At 45.6% G+C, this 20,358-nt stretch overlaps 1 protein-coding gene across 3 annotated transcripts in view; it reads right to left on the bottom strand.

Moving 5' to 3' along the window:
* LOC146036207 (uncharacterized) overlaps positions 1-20,358 on the bottom strand; it is a 97,682-nt gene that overhangs the window by 28,408 nt on the left and 48,916 nt on the right. Inside the window, exon 1 of one of the 3 annotated variants that reach the window (XM_083160068.1) lies at positions 4,281-4,393. The exons of the other annotated variants lie outside the window; for them this stretch is intronic. Coding sequence (XP_083016194.1) covers positions 4,281-4,335 — 55 coding nt within the window. The 5' untranslated portion in view covers positions 4,336-4,393. Of the gene's footprint in view, positions 1-4,280; positions 4,394-20,358 lie in introns of those variants that run through there. 3 annotated transcript variants of the gene reach the window in all.

Raw genomic sequence — 20,358 nt, 5'->3', positions numbered from 1 at the left:
GTTATTTAGTTGAGAGTTAGAGTAGGGTGAGTGTGAATGTGTATTGTAACGGTTGATATCATAGTTGAATGTAATGTCATGTTTTTGACATGAAGCACATGTCGTAATATGTAGCACAGAGCAATGGCTGCAACATCAAACATCTGGAGTGACATGTATTAATATGTCAACTTACATTGCAGGTGGCACGACTTCAAAACCAACCTGAAGAGGAAGATGACCAAGCGGTGGGAACACAGCCAGAGATCTGGGGCCGGGCCCATGCCATCAGGGCTAGAGTTCACCCCCCTGGAGTTGATGGCCGAGAGCTGTGTAGCAGTTGAGGAGGTCAGGGGGGTGAGCACGATGGATAGCGAGGCCCCAGCTGAAGTGTTTGCGTCTTTTCTGGAAGGTAAATATTTGTCATGCCATAAGCTTGTGCAAGTAATTATCTTAGAATGTGTCCTAATTGTGTTTCTCATTTTCAACAGACACCCCACTGCTTGGTGAACAGTCTTCTCAGGAGGTGGAGGAGTCCGTGCCACCTGGCCCCAGTGGTAGCCGTGTGCAGCAGCAGCCATCGGCCCAAGCCGATTATGCCAGCTTGGCCCAGATGCTTGGGGACATTAACCAGCAGGGAGAGTTGGCATCAGAACAGATGCGTAGGACCGAGGAGATCATGGCGAGCTTGGTCAGCACCCAGCAGTCCATCGCTGGGAGCATGCAGTCCATGGCTGAGGCGCATCAGGCCATGGTTCAGGCGCATCAGGCCATGGCTGCAAGTGCTCAGGTGCTGGCCGAGCAAGCCACGCGTCAAAATGATCTCCTCCTCCACCATAATGAGCTTATGGTGGAGCTAGTTAACAGCAATAGGGTCCTAATGTCATCTGTTTCTGGTGCATTACCACCTGCAACACTCCCTGCTGGCAGGAGGGGTAGACCATCCACCCCCTCACCAGCATCTGCTCCACCTGCCCCAGCATCTGGCCGTGGCCGAAGAGCTGCTGCACAGGCCAAGGAGCCTACCAAGGGCAAACGTGCTCGCAAATGAACTTGTGGCTGCATTAATCTCCACCGTTATGTGGTCCCAACTCTTTCATTGTGCTGTGTGTGTCAGCTTCTTGTGTCCAATCACGTGCTGAGGGTAACCAGATGAGCCCTTGCTTCATATGTCATTTTTGGTTCCCCTGTTGCCCTCTTTTGCCTGCCATTACTGTCAGCTGTACTTGAAGTGATGTTGCTAAGTCCCCGGTTGTGTTCCAAATGATTCTGCTGTGGCTATGAATGTGTGCAATTATATTTATTTTGGATTATAAGTTATTTTGGTACATTCCTGCCATGGTTTTTGGTATTATTTTTTTTTTTAGTTTTTAATTGCTTCACAGTTTCATTGTGTGTGAAATGTCTTTAAATAAATTTCTTTACTTTATCAAAATTGTGTGGTTTAATTAGTACATGTAGAATACACATGTGTATTGATAGGATTAATATTCAGTGATGTCCATTCTTAGCAGTTTAAAAGTGTGGGACAAGTACAGCATATGTGTGTGTTTAGTAAAGGTTCCTTGAAGCAGCAATGGTTTCAATTAAAGCACTGACAAGCGTCCTATTAGTGAGTAATGAGTAAAGGAGTCGATTGTATTGGGTTCAGGTGTTAATGCTTGTAGTCATTAGGCGTTCCGTTCGCCTACCGCAAGACCGAGTGGTTTCCGCAAAGCAATACTTGACTTATGGACACCGCACATTTCTATCGGTTTTGGTCGCGTGCATTCGGAGTGCTATCCGAATGTACGCCCCCCAACATAAGTGTACTCCCCCGTGTCCGCCCATGTTTCCTCCCAGTTTTTCCCACTTTGAAACTACGCCCATGTCTCATTCCGCATGACGCCCATAATACGCCCATATTTCAAGACTGATTGCGGGGCACAGTTTTGTACGGGATTTGCACGAACAGGTACGGAGTCAATGCGTGGCACATGCGCGTGGCGTTCTCCACGCATGCGCAGACGCCGTAAAGACGCTATCCGAAAGTATGCGGAAAAGTACGCATCAATCAGAATAAGGGCCCATGTCATGTATACACAGCACAGGTACAGTACAGACAGCAGCAGTGCCAGTCTCCTCCTCACACACTACTACACCATGTCATGTATACACAGCACAGGTACAGTACAGACAGCAGCAGTGCCAGTTTCCTCCTCACACACTATACACCATGTCATGTATACACAGCACAGGTACAGTACAGACAGCAGCAGTGCCAGTTTCCTCCTCACACACTACTACACCATGTCATGTATACACAGCACAGGTACAGTACAGACAGCAGCAGTGCCAGTCTCCTCCTCACACACTACTACACCATGTCATGTATACACAGCACAGGTTCAGCACAGACAGCAGCAGTGCCAGTCTCCTCCTCACACACTACTACACCATGTCATGTATACACAGCACAGGTACAGTACAGACAGCAGCAGCACCAGTCTCCTCACACACTACTACACCATGTCATGTATACACAGCACAGGTACAGTACAGAAAGCAGCACTGCCAGTCTCCTCACACACTACTACACCATGTCATGTATACACAGCACAGATACAGTACAGACAGCAGCAGCACCAGTCTCCTCCTCACACACTACTACACCATGTCATATATACATAGCACAGGTACAGTACAGACAGCAGCAGTGCCAGTCTCCTCACACACTACTACACCATGTCATGTATACACAGCACAGGTACAGTACAGACAGCAGCAGTGCCAGTCTCCTCCTCACACACTACTACACCATGTCATGTATACACAGCACAGGTACAGTACAGACAGCAGCAGTGCCAGTCTCTCCTCACACACTACTACACCATGTCATGTATACACAGCACAGGTACAGTACAGACAGCAGCAGTGCCATTCTCCTCCTCACACACTACTACACCATGACATGTATACACAGCACAGGTACAGTACACACAGCAGCAGTGCCAGTCTCCTCCTCACACACTACTACACCATGTCATGTATACACAGCACAGGTACAGTACAGACAGCAGCAGTGCCATTCTCCTCCTCACACACTACTACACCATGACATGTATACACAGCACAGGTACAGTACACACAGCAGCAGTGCCAGTCTCCTCCTCACACACTACTACACCATGTCATGTATACACAGCACAGTTACAGTACAGAGATCAGCAGCGCCAGTCTCCTCCTCACACACTACTACACCATGTCATGTATACACAGCACAGGTACAGTACAGACAGCAGCAGTGCCAGTCTCCCCTCACACACTACTACACCGTCATGTGTACACAGCACAGGTAAAGTACAGACAGCAGCAGTGCCAGTCTCCTCCTCACACACTACTACACCATGACATGTACACACAGCACAGGTACAGTACAGAAGGCAGCAGTGCCAGTCCCCTCACACACTACTACACCATGTCATGTATACACAGCACAGGTACAGTACAGACAGCAGCAGTGCCAGTCTCCCCTCACACACTACTATACCATGTCATGTATACACAGCACAGGTACAGTACAGACAGCAGCAGTGCCAGTCTCCTCCTCACACACTACTACACCATGTCATGTATACACAGCACAGGTACAGTACAGACAGCAGCAGTACCAGTCTCCCCTCACACACTACTACACCATGTCATGTATACACAGCACAGGTACAGTACAGACAGTGGAAGTACCAGTCTCCCCTCATACAACAAGGGCATTATTTTGTTTTACTCTCAAAGGCAAATTCACTCTCTAATGGACAAATCCATATGCATTGCAGGTGGGGCTGATGTGCAGAAATAGATTTGGGTGAGGTTTGTACTTCAAACTGATATCTATATTGCAGTGTAAAAATAAAGCAGCCAGTATTTACCCTGCACAGAAACAAAATAACTCACCCAAATCTAACTCTCTCAGCACATTTTACATCAGCCCCACCTGCAGTGCACATGGTTTTGTCCAATAGGGTGAGATGCACTGAGCCTTGAAAAGTGATAAAATGGAGAGTGATAAATCATCAGCCAATAATCTCCTACCTGTCATTTTTCAAACACAGCCTGTGACTTGGCAGTTAGGAGCTGATTGGCTGGTGGTTTATCACTCTCTATTGTATCACTTTTCAAGTTTAGTACATCTGGCCCTTAGAGAGTGATTTTGCCTTTGCGAGTGAACCAGAATAATCCCCTAAGACAAGTACTACATGCAAAGCATATGAACTGTGCAGAAAGCAGCAGCTCCACTCTTCTCCCTTTACCGCATTATTTCTTACCAATGTGGCATCTCAGAAAAATGATGAGAATTGAGAATAAACCCGTCTTCTGCATCCTAAGTGCTCTGTCTGTATCTTTCTTTCTTTACTTCCCTCTGTCAAATGTATTTCACATTTATGTCTCAACAAGTTCAGTATGCTTTGTCCCACCCAACCTCACCCCAATTAATTGATTGTACTAGCCGGCACTAGCTGGGTGTATCAGGATATGCCAAGATTATAGTTTTGGATTCATTTTTTACAAGTAAAGGAGCCAAAAGCATTTCTACATAATATACCACAGCTGATTTTATAGTGAGGGAACATAGTTGATGTGAAAGTTTAAGGGCGGGATGTATTAATATACATCGCCTCCCGTTGCCGCCCGGCCACCCTGATGCCAGCGCATATGTAATAACATATGTGGCTAGCATCGCGGTGTGATGATGGAGACCCCCGGTGATACCTGTAATGTGGTGTGCGGGGGGGTCTCCGTCACCTCCCTTCACGCCGGGGGCAGCTAAGCATGCTGTCCCCGGCGCCTCCTCCTCCCCCCCTGCAGCCGGAAGGACGTCCGGCTGAGTTGCTAGGGGGAGGAATTGTTTACCTTCCGGGGTCCTGGAGGACCTGCAGCAAGGTAAGCTGGTGGGAGGGGAAGAGGGGGGTCGGTGAGGCGGCGGGGTTGCGACGGAGGCGGTGAAAGGAAGCCCATAGGCTTCTAAAGGGTATCGCCACCCAAAGGTGGCGATACCCTATTATGCGGTAGCGTGGCAGCGGGGTATTAGTACATATGAAAATGCAGTAAACCAGGGGTTAACCGCATTTTTCGGCTTAATACATCCGTCCTCAGTAAGAAAGCATCTAAGTGGCATTCAATAAACCAAGGTTAATCATATGGCAATTAGCAGGGTGACATTTAATAGGATGCAATTTTTCGGCACTTTCCGAAATCGCACCATATCGCACTTTTAAAAATTGCATTTTTCGCCAGAATATGATTATTTCATGAGATGTGAATTTGCTGCAAAAAGTGCGATAAAGTGTGATATAATACAATTTTTAGTCATGAAAAAATGCAGATTTTCAGACATTTTTGTGTAAAAAATCCTGAGCATAACCAGCCCCAGGCTCAACGAACCAGTCCTGGTTTTATAAAATCATGGGGCAAAACAATTAGGGTTCCCCTGGATTTTATCAAATCAGCACCAGGCTCAAGGGCTGCTCCTGGTTCCCAAAATAAGGGGGAAAAAATGAGTAGGGGTCCCCCATATTTCAAGAACCAGCACAGGTCCAACCAGCCAACAGGATAATGCCACAGCCGGGGGGAGACTTTTTATACAAAGCATCATTCCTCTGACCAGTCAGCATGGGCAGGGGCCCTGGGGAAGCGGGGACCCCCCTAAAGAATGGGTCCCCCCTCCAGAACTTACCTGCACATGCTGAAGCCTGGGGCTGTCCCGGATGCCCCTGTGCGGTGGGCATCGGGCTGATAAATGGTGTAAAATTAGAAAAAACTATGGTGTATTGCTGTGGAACTTTGAGTCCCAGCAAGCCTGCACCACATGCAGGGACTTAGAGAATCATAAGTCCCAGCATGCGGGGCAATAAAGGGCCCTTTGGGACTTGTAGTCCCACAGTAGTACAAATAGTTAAATAAATACACACAAACACACTTACAGTACAACTTTATTACACACAGAGCCCATTCATTCAATTCTCACCTATGTTGCCATGAAGCATCAGTCCCCTTCTCCAGTAGCATCCATTTGGGGTACCTGTGAATAGAAATCATACTCACTGGACATCTTTGGTGCTTCTCCAGGAACCCTGTACTGCTGTAGCCACCCTCCGGTCTCCTGTTTACTTCTGGGGCTCCGCCCCCAACTGGGACTTAGGCCCACCCATCAGCCAATCATGGTCCGGTATTGGGATTTCCCGGTCCATGATTGACTGGTGGGTGGGCCTAAGTCCCATCCCATTAAATTTGCGAATTGTATACTTTAGAAGTTTATAATGTGAAAATATCTCGATGCGAATTCCGGCATAACTAAAAATCACCACTTCAGAATGTGCAAATTCGTGGCAAAAAGCACATTTTTTGCCACATTTCACATCACATTAAGTTGGCGATTTTGGAAAAGTGAAAAAACGGCCGTTTTTTTGCAGAACAATTGCCCAAAAAAATTGCATCCTATTAAATGTGACCCACAGTGTTACAGATCTTCTTAAATCAGTGATTCCTAACCTCGGCCCTCAAGGTCACTTTTGGTTAATGTGATGAACTATTGCTTATTGCAACTGAAGTGCCTTGTTGCCCTGAATCGATATACCAACAATCTTGTCTTGGTTATAGGTAAAACTCAGGACTACTGTAACTCATCTTCACTGTCGCATTTCTTTCTGTGAACAGGATTCAGATTCTTTGGCTTGCACTCAAATTTTTTGTGACTTATCTTAGGACAATTGTAGCACTTTAATTGTTTTTATTTAATGCAGTACTCACTTTGCTCTTTATGGGGTAAATTTAACCCCTTACCGACGCAGCATGTTTTTGCCTTCCTGACAGAGGCCTTTTTTTCAAATCTGACAGGTATCACTTAAGTGGGGATAACTTTTTTTTGCTTTTACTTATCCCAGTGACTTTGAGATTGTTTTCCCGTGACACATTGTACTTTAAGTTAGTGATAAATTTTGGTCGATACAGTTTTTTTTTCACGTTTGAACAGCCAATCGCAGCGATCGCCCATGGCGGGGGGCATCGCTGCCCCCCCTGGGCAATGAGGGAAGATGTCTGCTGTCAGGGACAGCAGACATCGTCCCTCTGTCACCGCGTCCCTAGACGCGGTGACACTTTGAAGTCATGACGTACATTTACGTCATGTGTCAGGAAGTACATCCCGACCATGACGTAAATGTACGTCAAATGTCGGGAAGGGGTTAATAAGATAGGTGTTTTATTTTTATTGAAGATAGAAAACATACTCACTGGACATTTTCGGTGCTTCTCCGGGAACCCTGCACTGCTGTAGCCATGCTCCGGTCTTCTGTTTACTTCTGGGGCTCCGCCCCTCAACCGGGATTTATGATAGCAACCAATCAACTAAAACTAAGGGAAGTATTCAATGTGTGCCTCTACTTCCAATAGTTGGATGTATAAGCACATACATATTCGATGGGCCCATTTTCGGATGCATTTTCATCCATGCAGATTCGTCTTTGTTAAAAGTCGAAATTTCATTGTCGCAAAACAGATGCTAAATATGTTCAATCTGTGTCCGTTTTCAACATAAAGCATGTAGATTGTCAAACCCACATGCAGGGCATAAAGTGGTCATGCAGAAGTGGGGGAACTCATTTCTCTATGCCACCTAATTACCCCCCCCCCCTTTCCCCCATTAAGCAGAGACAGGGCCATTGGTAGAGTTTCTGGCATCCCCCTGCAAACTAGAATGCTTTTCTGTGAGAATTACTGTGCAGGGTGAAGGTGGAGGTTAAAATGTTCCGCCACACCATTAGAGGTGGGGGAACTCAGTTCCACCCTGTTCCCCCTCACTTTAACCCCTGCAACATGTTTTCTGACCATCGGATCATTTCCGAGTGTCGGATAGATATTTCCGACAGTTGGATAAATTGAGTAGGTCAAATTGAGTAAGTAGAAAGTCAAACTTGCTGTCAAGTTCTATAGTATTGGTGTAGCAATCTCTTTATCATCTACTTGCGCTCCAGATGTTCCAGAGAAACATACAACATTTTGTCAATGTACAGTAGTTACTCATACTGCTGAATTCACTAACCTTTTTAGATCGCAAAAGCAGGGTCAGACCCGGGTTTTGAACATGGATCAGACCCAGGTCAGAGACGTTTATAACGTATTAATGCAGGATTGGTGCATTTTTACTCAACCTGGGTCACCCATGTCAAAACCATTGTGATGTCATTTTTAAAGTACTTCATTGGTCTCTGAGATCTGAAGGAGGGGGCTGGGGAGACCTTTGAGAAAGTTGTCAGAGAACAATGAAACGCGTAAATAGGAACAAGCATAAATAGGAACAAGTGGGACTAACAACTAAGTATAATTTCCATTGTTCTTCAGCATTAATATACTTGTGCATTCATTGTTTAGGTGTTCTCTAAATAGGAGAATATTTTATAATTATAAAATTGTTCATTTTATTATTTTTTCATTTCTATTAAATTTGCATTATGTTGTGATACCCAATTGATCACCTGTGTATTTTTTAGTCAAGCGCTCCACCACCATTCTTTTTTTGTTTACAGCTTTTAATATGGGGGACTGACCCTCCCCAGGGTGTGAGCAGGTAGCATTTACCCCCCATCCCATTAGCACCTGTATATTTTCACGTTGGTGATTATATCTGTGGAATGTTTGAAGTTGGGTTCTAATAAAGCCAAATGCCGCTAATATTTTACTGATATTGCGATTAATTATCGCATCCCTAACTGGGCCCGTGATTTGCATACAGATGTCCTCCTCAACCCTGGTCTGCAGCAACTCCATCACTCCAGTTTGAAATGGCTGTACAGTGCAATATAATATATAGAAAGTACAGTGCTGATTCAGTGCAGTACAGTACACTTCTTGATGCCAAATATTAGCTGTTATGCCTCACTGTGTAGTGCAGAAAAATATTGTGTGCTCTGTAGGCCTCAGCTGGACACTGAGGGCCAGATGCACTAAGCTTCAAAAGTGATAAAATGGAGAGTGATAAACAGCCAGCCAATCAGATCCTACCTGCCATGTCACAGACTGTTTGAAAAATGTCAGGTAGGAGATGATTGGCTGGTTGTTTATCACTCTCTATTTTATCACTTTTGAATTTTAGTGCACTTTACTCAGAGCAAGGAAATAACCCGGTTCTGCAGTTTTAAATGCACAGTAACCCGGGTTATTTATGCGATGTGAAAGGGGTATAGGTCTGACCTAGGTTATTTATGCAATGTGAAAGGGGTATATGTGTTGTACAAGACACATCTTAAATTTAAACTTCTCATAAACACTATAACCTGTTGTGCTGCCTACATACCTCCCAACTTTTATGCCAACTTTTAAGCCTTCAGCGCATGCCCAAAAATCAGGGGGTGTGGCTACCTGGAAAGGGTGTGTGGCCTATACTGGTGTCTTCTCGCAGGGCCATGCCATTGCTTTGCCACTGTGTGAGCCTCTAGCCATGCCCCCAGCCCCCCTGGCTGCAGGAATAGATGTGTTTATTCACCGCTGCTCAGCAGCTGACGGGGGACTCCCAACAGCCCCCCCCCCCCCCTGCCATGGGACACTGCCAGATGCGGGAGGGACGTGGGAACGTCCCCGAAAACTGGGATGTATCCCCGGTAATCAGGACTGTTGGGTGGTATGTGCCCACAGTGCTGTCCAAACAGTGGCGTAAGTTACCCCATGCAGCCCGGAGGCAAGATACAAGTTAGTGCCCCCCCCCAGAGAGAGAGAGAGAGAGAGAGAGAGAATGAATGAGAAATAGAGAAAGAAGTGTCAGAGAAAGAAAGAATGTTAGGGAGAGAGGGGATGTCACAGACTCACCGTCTGCCGCTGCAGCGCCTCCCACTCAGTTTCGTGGACTCCCAGCTCTTCATCACTGTCCCACAGTGACATTGTTGGCAGGCTGGCTGGCTGGCTGGCTTGCTCAGCCTCAGGCAGGCCGACTTCCGCCCCAGGTGACAGGGTGGAGTGGTGACGTTGCCGCGGCCGCGGCCGCATACACGCAATGACAGGGGAGGGGGCGGGGCCGCCAGCACACACGCACCGCTACCACTGCACACAAGAGTGCGGGGAGCAGGGGGGGGATCGCCAACCCACACCACACAGGTTACGGGGAGGGGGCCGCACGTCAGCAACACTGCGCACAAGGCTACGGAGGAGGGGGTGCTGCATATGCATAATATAGCCGCATGTCGCTGAATAAGATAAGTGCGACAGGCGGCAGTTATGCAACACAGCGCGCCCCCCCCTCCCTGTAGCCTTGTGCGCAGTGCCCCCCAATGTAATCAGGGCAGAACATCGGAGGCAGTGGAGCCACTGCCCCCTTTAAGCCTGGCGCCCGGCGGCAGATGACTCCATTGCCTCCGGGAGTTCCGCCACTGTGTCCAAATATGTTTTTAGTGCATATCTTCCCAGAAATGATATAGGATGCTTGCTAATCTGCAATTAAGTCAATAGGATCCATGGCTCTCTCTAAATCATCTGGTTTTAGATTGTTACCAGGATCTTCTGTAACCTTCCATAATATTTTAGGCTTGCCAGTGCATTTCCATAATAAACTTTCAGGTTGCATCATTTTCTGTATGCGTGCTTCTACAAGACATAATTGTGTGGCCTCTGTGCCCTAATCAGCTTCAATGATGTCACATTGTGCTGGAAATACTCTGTGCTGTGTTCTAAGGCAGTCTGTGCTCTGCACGGCCAAAGACCGTGCTGCTGTAGGTGTTCTTATAGCTTGGGGCTTATTTATTTGAAACATATGTCTGGGCCAATAACATGTGCTATTATGAATTATATATTATTAAGAGTGTTCAGGCTTGAGGATATAGCAGAACTTTCTTCCTGTGAAATGGATGAGTTACATCTATGAGTTGCCCAGTATCCCAGGCTTGCCTACCCTCCCGGAATGGCCGGGAGCCTCCCGGAAATCGGGTCCTTCTCACGGTCCCCCGGGAAGGTGGGCAAGTCTCCCGCATTCTGGAGATAGCCCCCGCTCCCCCCTTGCCCGCTGGTTTAATTACCTGAAATTGCGGGTCCGCGGAGAGGGGGCGGGGCTAAAATGACACGATCGCGGCATTTTGCGGCATTTAAGGGGCCAAGTGATGTCAGGCTTGCTCCCGCCCCCCTGACGTGTTGCCTCTCTGGGCTTCTCCCGGAGAGGTGAAGTGGAAAGTAGGCAAGTATGCAGTATCCAATCCCAGTATTTTCAGATTAGACTGCGCATGACCGGAAAGGGAGAACCAAAAGGTTTTTGGGGTACACTTTACAAATGGTAGTTGAATGATTTTTGGTTAAAAGTGTACTTTTATTAGAATACTCAGCTAAAATAGCAGCGCGTTAACAAAATACATTTATTTTAGGAAAAATACAATGTATACATAATGAGATTGAAGAAAATAAAGAAGTCACAATTTTTTGATACCAATAAGGTCATAATCAAGTGCGAAATGAATAAGTGATTGATTACTCCTTTAATTCAGTAAAGTTTTAGTAATTAGTCATGACCAATAACGGCAATGAAGCATAAGAAATATTCATTGGTGTAATACATTTAAATGACGCATAATACAATGGCCCCACAGTCCTCCTAATGCAGGTCATTTGACTTAATTTTGCTAAATATATGACAGTCCTCCAAGGTATGAAATGTTGTCCCCGGTAGTGGGTACTGAGTCACAAATGAATGGGAGAGAAAGGATAGAAATACGGTGCTCCCCCAACCGGACAAAGGTGCTTCTGCTGTCTGGGTGAGTTACAGCTCTGAGTAGTCCCTGTTGGTCCCCCAGACATGTACTGGCCTGGCCAATCACTGCTTAGCTTCTAAGTTCGGATGAAATCGTACGAACCAGTGATGTATGGCAGCAACATTCCTTGTAGATGAGAGGGCATGTAGAACGGGAAGGATAAGTCTGCACTCTAGACTGTTTGACCTGTCAGTGTAGGTCTTACCACCAATCTATTTCTTTTTGGTGGGAGTGCTATCACAACCAAACATTGCCCTAACTCTACCCGCCACCAACACTTGTTTCAACTATCTAAAAGTCTTTTTCAACCTTGAAAAAGACTTTTAGATAGTTGAAACACGTGTTGGTGGCGGGCAGAGCTAGGGCAATGTTTGGTTGTAAATGAATGTACTAATGTTAAAATATGCAGAGATTGTAGTTAACTGAGAGAGGGAGCCAATCTGGCCAACAAATCCCCACAAAGGGCAAATAGGAATCCAGCATTTGACATATTCTCCTGCTGAATAAATTGGCTGAATTAAATCCAGCAATACTAAACCCTGCAGAGGTTTACTGCCGGTCCAGGCAGAAACCCCTTAAAGGGACAGTATAACCACAGCAATCACAGAAACACCTGAATTTCATGTCTGTGATTTAATTGTGACTAAATACCAACTGTAATAAAAAACTGACACCATCTCCCAGATAAGAGGGAACAGGAATACTTGTAATTTACGCCCCTGGACAAACTGTGGTTCAATATCAGCCATAATAAAAACTGACATCTCTTCCCATACAAAAGGGAACAGCAAGAGCTCACTCAACAAGAAATGAAACAATGTTGATCTAAGTAGAAATCAACTATTGCTACTGTTGCTGTATTCCTGCCACTATATGAAAGAGACAAGACCTGGGCTCTGTGCCAGAAACAGAGAAGACGTATCCAAATTAAGGCAATATAGCCACTAATGCTGCTTTCAGACCGCATCTCTGGCTTTGACCCTGTATTTGGAAACGTTTCCAAAAACGGGTCTGCCAGATAAAACCCTTTTCACACCGCAGCACTTAAACGGTATATTACCGTTTAAGTGCCTATTTTTTGACACTGGCAGACCCGTTTTTGGAAACTTTCCAAATACAGGGTCAAAGCCAGTGCAGCCTTCAGCCCTCCCCTCCGTGCAGCTCCCCCCTCCTCCCCCCCCCCTCGCGCGTGTCGACCGAGAGCGTGTCGACGCCCCCCGCGCATGTCGACGCCCCCCGCGCATGTCGACGCCCCCCCCCCCCCTCCGCACGTGTCGGCGCCCCACCCCCCCGTGTCGACTTACCCCGTGCCGGTACCTCCGTTGTGGATCCCGGCACTGCAGCTCAGTATGCTCGGAAAGCACTTATGAAAAAAGTGTCTTCCAGAAAATGGCTGCCCCATAGGAAACCCTGTTTAAAAAAACTGTCTTTCCTATGGGGGCAGCCATTTTCTGAAAGACACTTTTTTCATAAGTGCTTTCCGAGCATACTGAGCTGCAGTGCCGGGAACCACAACGGAGATACCGGCACGGGGTAAGTCGACACGGGGGGGCGCCGACACGCGGGGGGGTGTCGACACGCGCGCGGGGGGTGGGCTCCAGTGCTGTGAATACTTAATGAGCGCTCATTAAGTATTCACTGTGCTGAATTTAGGACCCAGCTCATTGGCTGGGTCCTAAATACCGTTTCAGAACCGATTTTGAGCTTAAAATACCGGTTCTGAAACGGGTAGGACCCTGCATTTTAACCGGTTAGAAAAAACGTTTTTTTCTAACCGGTTAAGTGGTCCTGCACCTTTCAGACCGCATACATTACCGTTTTAAAACGGTAAAAAAACGGCAATATACCGTTTTTAAAGTGCGGTCTGAAAGGGGCATAATAAATATATAGACACAACAGTACTCATCTCACACGAATAACTACAAAGACTGCACAAACAACCCTAGCTCTGCACCATTTAAAAAAACGATTCTTTCTCACTAGCTAAATTTCTTTGTTGCACTATACAGTATGTCTCATTTGTGTCGTGATTGTATGTCCAAAAAATTTTACCTTATCTAACAGTCCTTATGTCCTCCAGTTTCAATTAATAAAAGAAAAACTAGAAGGACATTTTTAAGAAAAATTAACCCTATAAAAAAGCAAATCTTCCTTGTAAAAAGGTGTGCATCCGACCCTACAACCCCCTTTTCTCTTCTGTGTCCATATAGATGAGAGGGCACCAGGGCCAGACTGGGACCAGAAATTGGCCCTGGCATTTTGAGCACACAGGCCCAACAGCAGGAGGCGGGGCCCTTGTGCGGCGAAGCCGCGCGGCAAAGGGGGCGTGGCCTCATGGAAAGGAGGTGTGGCATCAGAAGAAGGAGGCGTAACCCATTACACATTATGGAACACACGTAATGCCCATTACACATTATGGAACACACCTTCTAATAATAGCCATGAAAGTGAGTGCTTACTTAGTACCAGTGGGAACACACAGATATATATTGTTTGCTTCCCTCAGCTTGGAGCATTGCTGAGAGCAATGCTGGATTTTTATATAGCGATGGTCATCCATTGTGTTTGACTGATTGTCCTGTGGGCCAATAAAAACACGGGGTGGGGCTTCACAGGTGTCGGGGCGAAGCTAAGCTCCGTGTCCCGGCACTTTGAAAAAAAACTGCAAAACATTGTTTTGCTGTGCCATCGATGGAGGGAAACCATCTGGTTAGTAAGTATACGATATTGGCCATAAAAATGGGATGATTTTGTATAATCAATGGTCAATGGCCATCCCTAACCCGCAGCCGTAAGTGCGGGAGCCACTGGAGGTGCTGCGCTGGGACTGGAGGGTGGGATGCGTCAGAGGCGTCACACCCGCCGACTGCCTCCACTCTGCCACACCGCTGCCGCCTGCCCCACTTCCCCAAGTAAGGTAATGTGGGTGATGGAGGTGCTTTTCTTTTAGGGATGCCAATCTCAGGATCCCAGGAATTCTGATATTGAGCACTTTTCAATCCTGATTCCCGGGATTGGCAACCCTAACCCCCGATATTAACTTCAATCAATTTTTTTCTCAATAACAAATAATTGCCACTTTTTGCAGTTCAATATATAAGATCGTACTGGAATACTATTTCCATCTCAGAATTCTGGCTCTTTAAAAACATTTATCATACATCTTCACCAAACTACTAAACAGTAATTTAAGCACTATAATAAATACAACTAAGAGAACACTATCATTATTCTAACATCTACAAATAAACTATTAACATGAACCCTTTCCTGTCCTGTAATGTTATGACTATAGACAGGATTATATGCAACATAAAAAGCTTGAAATATGCATGCAAACAAGCATGAAAAATACTTAAAAAGTGTTAAAATATGCTACATTAAATAATAAAAAAAGTAATTTTTTACTTGTTTATTTAAAAATCAGCATACAATTAGTTGCAAATAAACCTCAAAAATAGGCCCACAGCATCTGCAGATGTCTAGTGCTGTACACAGGATTTGTTTTCTTCCTGGCTGCTACAGCATACTGCAGCGTCCAAAGCTCTTCTTGCATCAACTACTCGGACCCTCATCTCCAGCACCGATGGTTTAAATGTCAGCATAGTGTGTGAGGGCGCGCAGTGGAAGGCTTCCTCCCTGTGCCGCATTACTGACTGTGGCACGGCATTTCCTCCGCATGGCGTGAAGTCACAACCCTTCCACCCGCCTCCTCTGCTGCAGAAGTCTGTCTCTTGGTGTAAAGTCCCAGGCCAAGAGCAGGCATAGGTTCAGGAGCTTCGTAATGGCATCTGCCCCAACTGACTTTCAGCAACATGGATTGGCAGCCTAGAGCAGTGTCAGACATAGCGTACATCCAAGGTTCCCCACACTGCGCACATATTGCCCCAGCCTGCACACTCTACCACTACCTGGCCAGCAGCAGTAGGGCAAAGCAGTGCTCTGACTCGCGGGTGGAAAGGGGGTGGAGCCTAAAATAGGCACCATCACTAGATTTTATGTAAAATATGCAATAACCAGTGAGAATGGGCAAAATATGCAAATGCATATGCAAATATGCAAATGCATATAATCCTGTCTCTAGTTATGACAGATAGCAACACTGTTTTCTCAATCACAGAATACTGTACATGGGCATAACCATTGGCGTATTTATAATGGGTGTAGTGTGGCATGGCACCCACTTTCCAGGTGGTTTATGCATGTGCAGTAATAAGGTCACCGGGAAGATGGCCGTCAGACCATTTTGCCATAGACATGCGCATGAGACACTGAGACAGAGCTAGGGTCAACTAGTGACCCCAGTGCACTGCGTCTACTGCACTGCCTGCTAGAGAGGAGGGGGGCCCAGACAGAGTCTGCACAGGGGCTTCGTCCTATCTAGAAATGCCCCTGGACATAACTTTTATCCCTTATCCAGTTATCTGTTACCCAAATTATTCCAAAAACCTTAGTTTCCGGAATGTACATTTTTGGGGGGGTTTTGGCTTTGGTTTGGAAACCTACCTTTTTTAGTGTTTTGGGTTGGAATTCAGAATTAAAGTCCAAATCTTGGGTTTTGGATTTCTTGAAAATCGATACAAACAGCAAAAATCATGTAGTTCTTGTAATCCAAAACTCTAAATTTGTATTTTAAATCTGACTTCTGAACAGCAGGAAGATCTGAACCTTGGCTCAGTTTCGGTCAAATGTCCTCGTAGATCAGAACTGGGCTTTGTTTGGTTTTGAATATACAAAATTAGGATGAGATGAGATTGGATTTTTAGAGAACCGCACATCATCTGTAGTAGTTTCATTCACCATTTTATATAAACTATAAGATCATTTCTTTACCACATTTGGGAATCTAATAGATGGTTAGTCCCTGTGTTGGAAATGTTTAGTATTGTAGAACCAAGATTTTGATCTCTGTATCACCTCAAACTTGTTTATTATTTTTAGGTAAATGCTAATGAGATATGAGATGTGAATTTGCTGTATGCCTAGACTTGTAGGAACGCCTGGAATAAATGCATATACAGTACTTTAGCTCAAGGATGTGAGTGACAACTGTATAATGTATTGAGGAGAATCTAATGTAGTTATTGGCAGAGGTTTAGAGGTGATTAGAAATGTTTCGGATTGAGGGGTGTGATGGAGTTCAGATGACCTTGCAGACTATTGACCTGTATTATATTAGAGCTAAATTAGAAGCTATTTTACAAACAGAAAATTGAGTTGACATTCATGTCAACAGAGCCTGCCCTAGCCTAAATGACGCCCTAGGCAAGATTTTGGCTGGTGCCCCCTAGCACCGCCACTAGTTCCGCCTCTGGCCCTGCTCCCCTTTCCCAGCACCATCAACCCTCATCATAGCAGTCATCATTTTGGTGCTCCTACCCGCAATATTTTATATAGAAACAGTGCACACATTCGGTGCTCAGCCCAAACAGGGGTGTGTTTTTGCTGGGAAGGGGCATGGCCACACCATAGTACCCCCAATTCACATTATGCCACACAGTAGAGCAACATTATTCACATGATATCATGGGATGGTGTCCCTTATTCACATTACATCACACAGTATTACCACTTTATCTTATATACATTAGTCCTCACATTATTCACATTATACCCTTAGAAAAAAATCCTGAGAAAATATTGTATTTTAAGCACCTCCATGGCCACACTGCAACCCAGCACAAAGCAGTGTGAGCTGGGCAGAGGAGAAGAGCTGCTGCTGTCACTTAAGGGGAGCGGACCCTGGGCCCCCACTGGGCCCTTTCATCAGACTTTGGCCTGGGTAATTTGTACCCCCTACCCCTTTCTCTCTGCACCCCTGATAATACCACACAGTAATGCCCCTTACACATGACACACATTATTAATGTCCTTATAACCATAATGCCCCTTACACATTGGGGGAAATTTACTAAAAAAAAATTGTGGAAAAAAAATCGTATTTTCATACAATTTTTTTGGTGTATACGTATTTTTTGCATTTACTATGCCAAAGAAACGTATTTTTGTATTCTTAATGATGGGACATTCGTATTTGTATTTACAAATACGAATGAGTATGAGTACACCATCGAAAGAATACGGCAGAGATCACCATTCAAAAGAATGGTGGTTCCTAAATTTATTAAGCAGCCGTATTGAAAATAAAGCCTCCCCCGCAAGCTGGGACTTGGAGAACCACAAGTGTGAAATGTGAAATAAACACACACGGACACATAAGAAAAATAAAACTTTAATACATACATTACACACATACTGATACTTACCTATCTTGATACCGTAGGTAGGTCCCAGGGTGTTGATCCAGTGCCTTCTCCATGTCGATGTCCATGTCGGCGGCGTCCGCGGCGTCGTCCGGTCCGGGGTCCGAAGAAATCCATGGGGGACCTGTGGAAGGAAATCCTACTCACCCAGGTCCTCCATGGAAGATCTGAAGTCTTGATCCGCAGTAGTTCTGAGCTTCTTCCAGCTTCTTCAAGCTGCCAGCGATTCCCATCGGACTGAGAGGCGCAGAGATCCTTCATCCTCCACGCCTCTCATCAGAATGATTCTATTGGCCGCTAGGCGGCCAATCAGGAGCCGACTTTCTCAGCTCCTGATTGGCCTCCTAGTGGCCAATAGAATCATTCTGCGAGGTCGAACGGAAATATCTGATATCTACATATATATATATATAAAAGGCTAACTATGACACACACTTCTATGAGATTAAGTACTGTCATTGACCACTAGAGGCCACTCGAAGAACCAAAGGGTTCCTTTTTTGTGTTAAAAGATGCCATAACAGAAAGTGAAAGCTATTTTTGCAGGGACACTGATCTTTTTGCAAACTTGCTGGATATGGAAAGAGGGAGCTGTGAAGACTTGGAGGTTGGAGCAGATAGGGACTTGGGGTGGGGTGGAGAGTTAGTGGGCTAAAAACTGTCACAGCTCAAAGGTAAAATGAAAACTAGCACAGCTCTAAGTGTAAGTACATTGCAGAAGCCGTCATTTTGACGGGCTTTTAACTATTAAACAATATAATCTGGTGAATCAAAAAGGACAGGCTACTTTATTTTCTAAGTGTTTCGCTTCCTGCTCTGCTTTTCTATTGATGGTAAATTATCGCTAATTAGGGAGACTTAAATCAATATTTTGGTTTTCCATTGGGTAGAGATTGGATTAGCTCCAAACGATTCTGGGTTCTTCTGTGTAATGTTTCCATACAAACTGGGCTGTGGCTGTTTGGTACAATCAATTCAACTTGTGAGTACTGAAGATTTACAGTTCACTTTTGGGGTCTATTTAAGGGTTGCCTACCCTCCCAGAATGGCTAGATGACTCCTGAATTTCGGGTCCGCCTCCCGGAAAGGGGGCAAGTCCTCCGCATTGCCGCCAGACTCGTTCGTTCTCCCTCCTCAGGGGGATTGTAAGACCAAATGATGCAAATTCATTGTCGCCATGCTCACTGCTGTGCAATGTCTATAATATCCACATTGCAGGGGGTGGGGTGTCCACGATGACGTGATTGCGATGTTCATGCCCCAAATGCAGATCCCTCATAGCTTTGCCTCCATGCTGCCCCTTTTTTGTCACACTGGTTCCCCCTGCCCCCCTGCCTCCTGGAGAAAATAGGAAAATCTGGTCTTTTCATCATTGTGGTCCAGATGGCCCCAGATCATTAAGTATCCAGCCTTCTGGGAGTTGCGGCTGTAGATACTTTAGCACCAAATCAACTCCTTAATGCTCCGGTGCGAGAACTGCTGCACTGAAAAGCCTCTTGTCTTCACGATCAGTGGCACTAGTTATGGTACTTACCTCTCCAGAATAGGCCGCCGGTGATGACTTCCATTCTGATGCCTCTTCATAATCTCTGCCCTTCCTCCCATAGGAAGGATTGAGGCACACGGAATCTGGGTCATCTCAAGACGGCATTTCCAAAAAGCAAACTCCAAAAACTTTCAGAGTTGCTGGATATGTTGCAGCCCTATCAGGCCCCAAATAATGAATGGGTTTGTTACTGAAAACATGCATAAAGCAATGCAACATACAAATATACAAATATAAACTCAGTATGTTGCGTAACCTTTATTTTTCTATACTATAGCAAAGAATTGAGACGCTGATGTTTAAGGTTTTTTTGTTTTTATATGTCTTAAAGTAACTCAAATGTAATTATTCTGCCAGGGAAGCACAAAGACCAGAACATTATTCACAACCACTAGTTCAGGGTTAGGCCTGGACTACTTACAGCTGGACCAACTGCACCACCAGTTGTCAACATCGCAGTGGCGTAAGTTCGTCCCAGTTGCCCGGAGGCAAGATAAATATTGGTGTCGTCGCCCCCCCCCCCCCCAACACACACACCATCTTATCTTATATAAATATATGTACGCATTTATGTATGTTATGGATATTATGTTTAGAATAATGAGAGTGTGACATCTATGGTCCTGCTAGGAGGAGGTGATATCAACAGCTTTCAATTAACTGATTAAAACTCACAGTGGAGGAGAGGTGCCCCCTTGGGAGCAGGAGCCCGGCGGCAGATGACTCCATTGCCTCCCAGAGTTCTGCCTCTGCAACATCGTTAGCATTATGTATGACAATTGACATTCCCATGTGTTTACATACTGACCGTGTT

This window comes from Crinia signifera, chromosome 9 (assembly GCF_055691185.1).
Source record: "Crinia signifera chromosome 9, ASM5569118v1, whole genome shotgun sequence".
Taxonomy (NCBI): domain Eukaryota; kingdom Metazoa; phylum Chordata; class Amphibia; order Anura; family Myobatrachidae; genus Crinia; species Crinia signifera.
The sequence above is the reverse complement of the archived record's forward strand: the minus strand, read 5'-3'. Positions and strand labels throughout refer to the sequence as shown.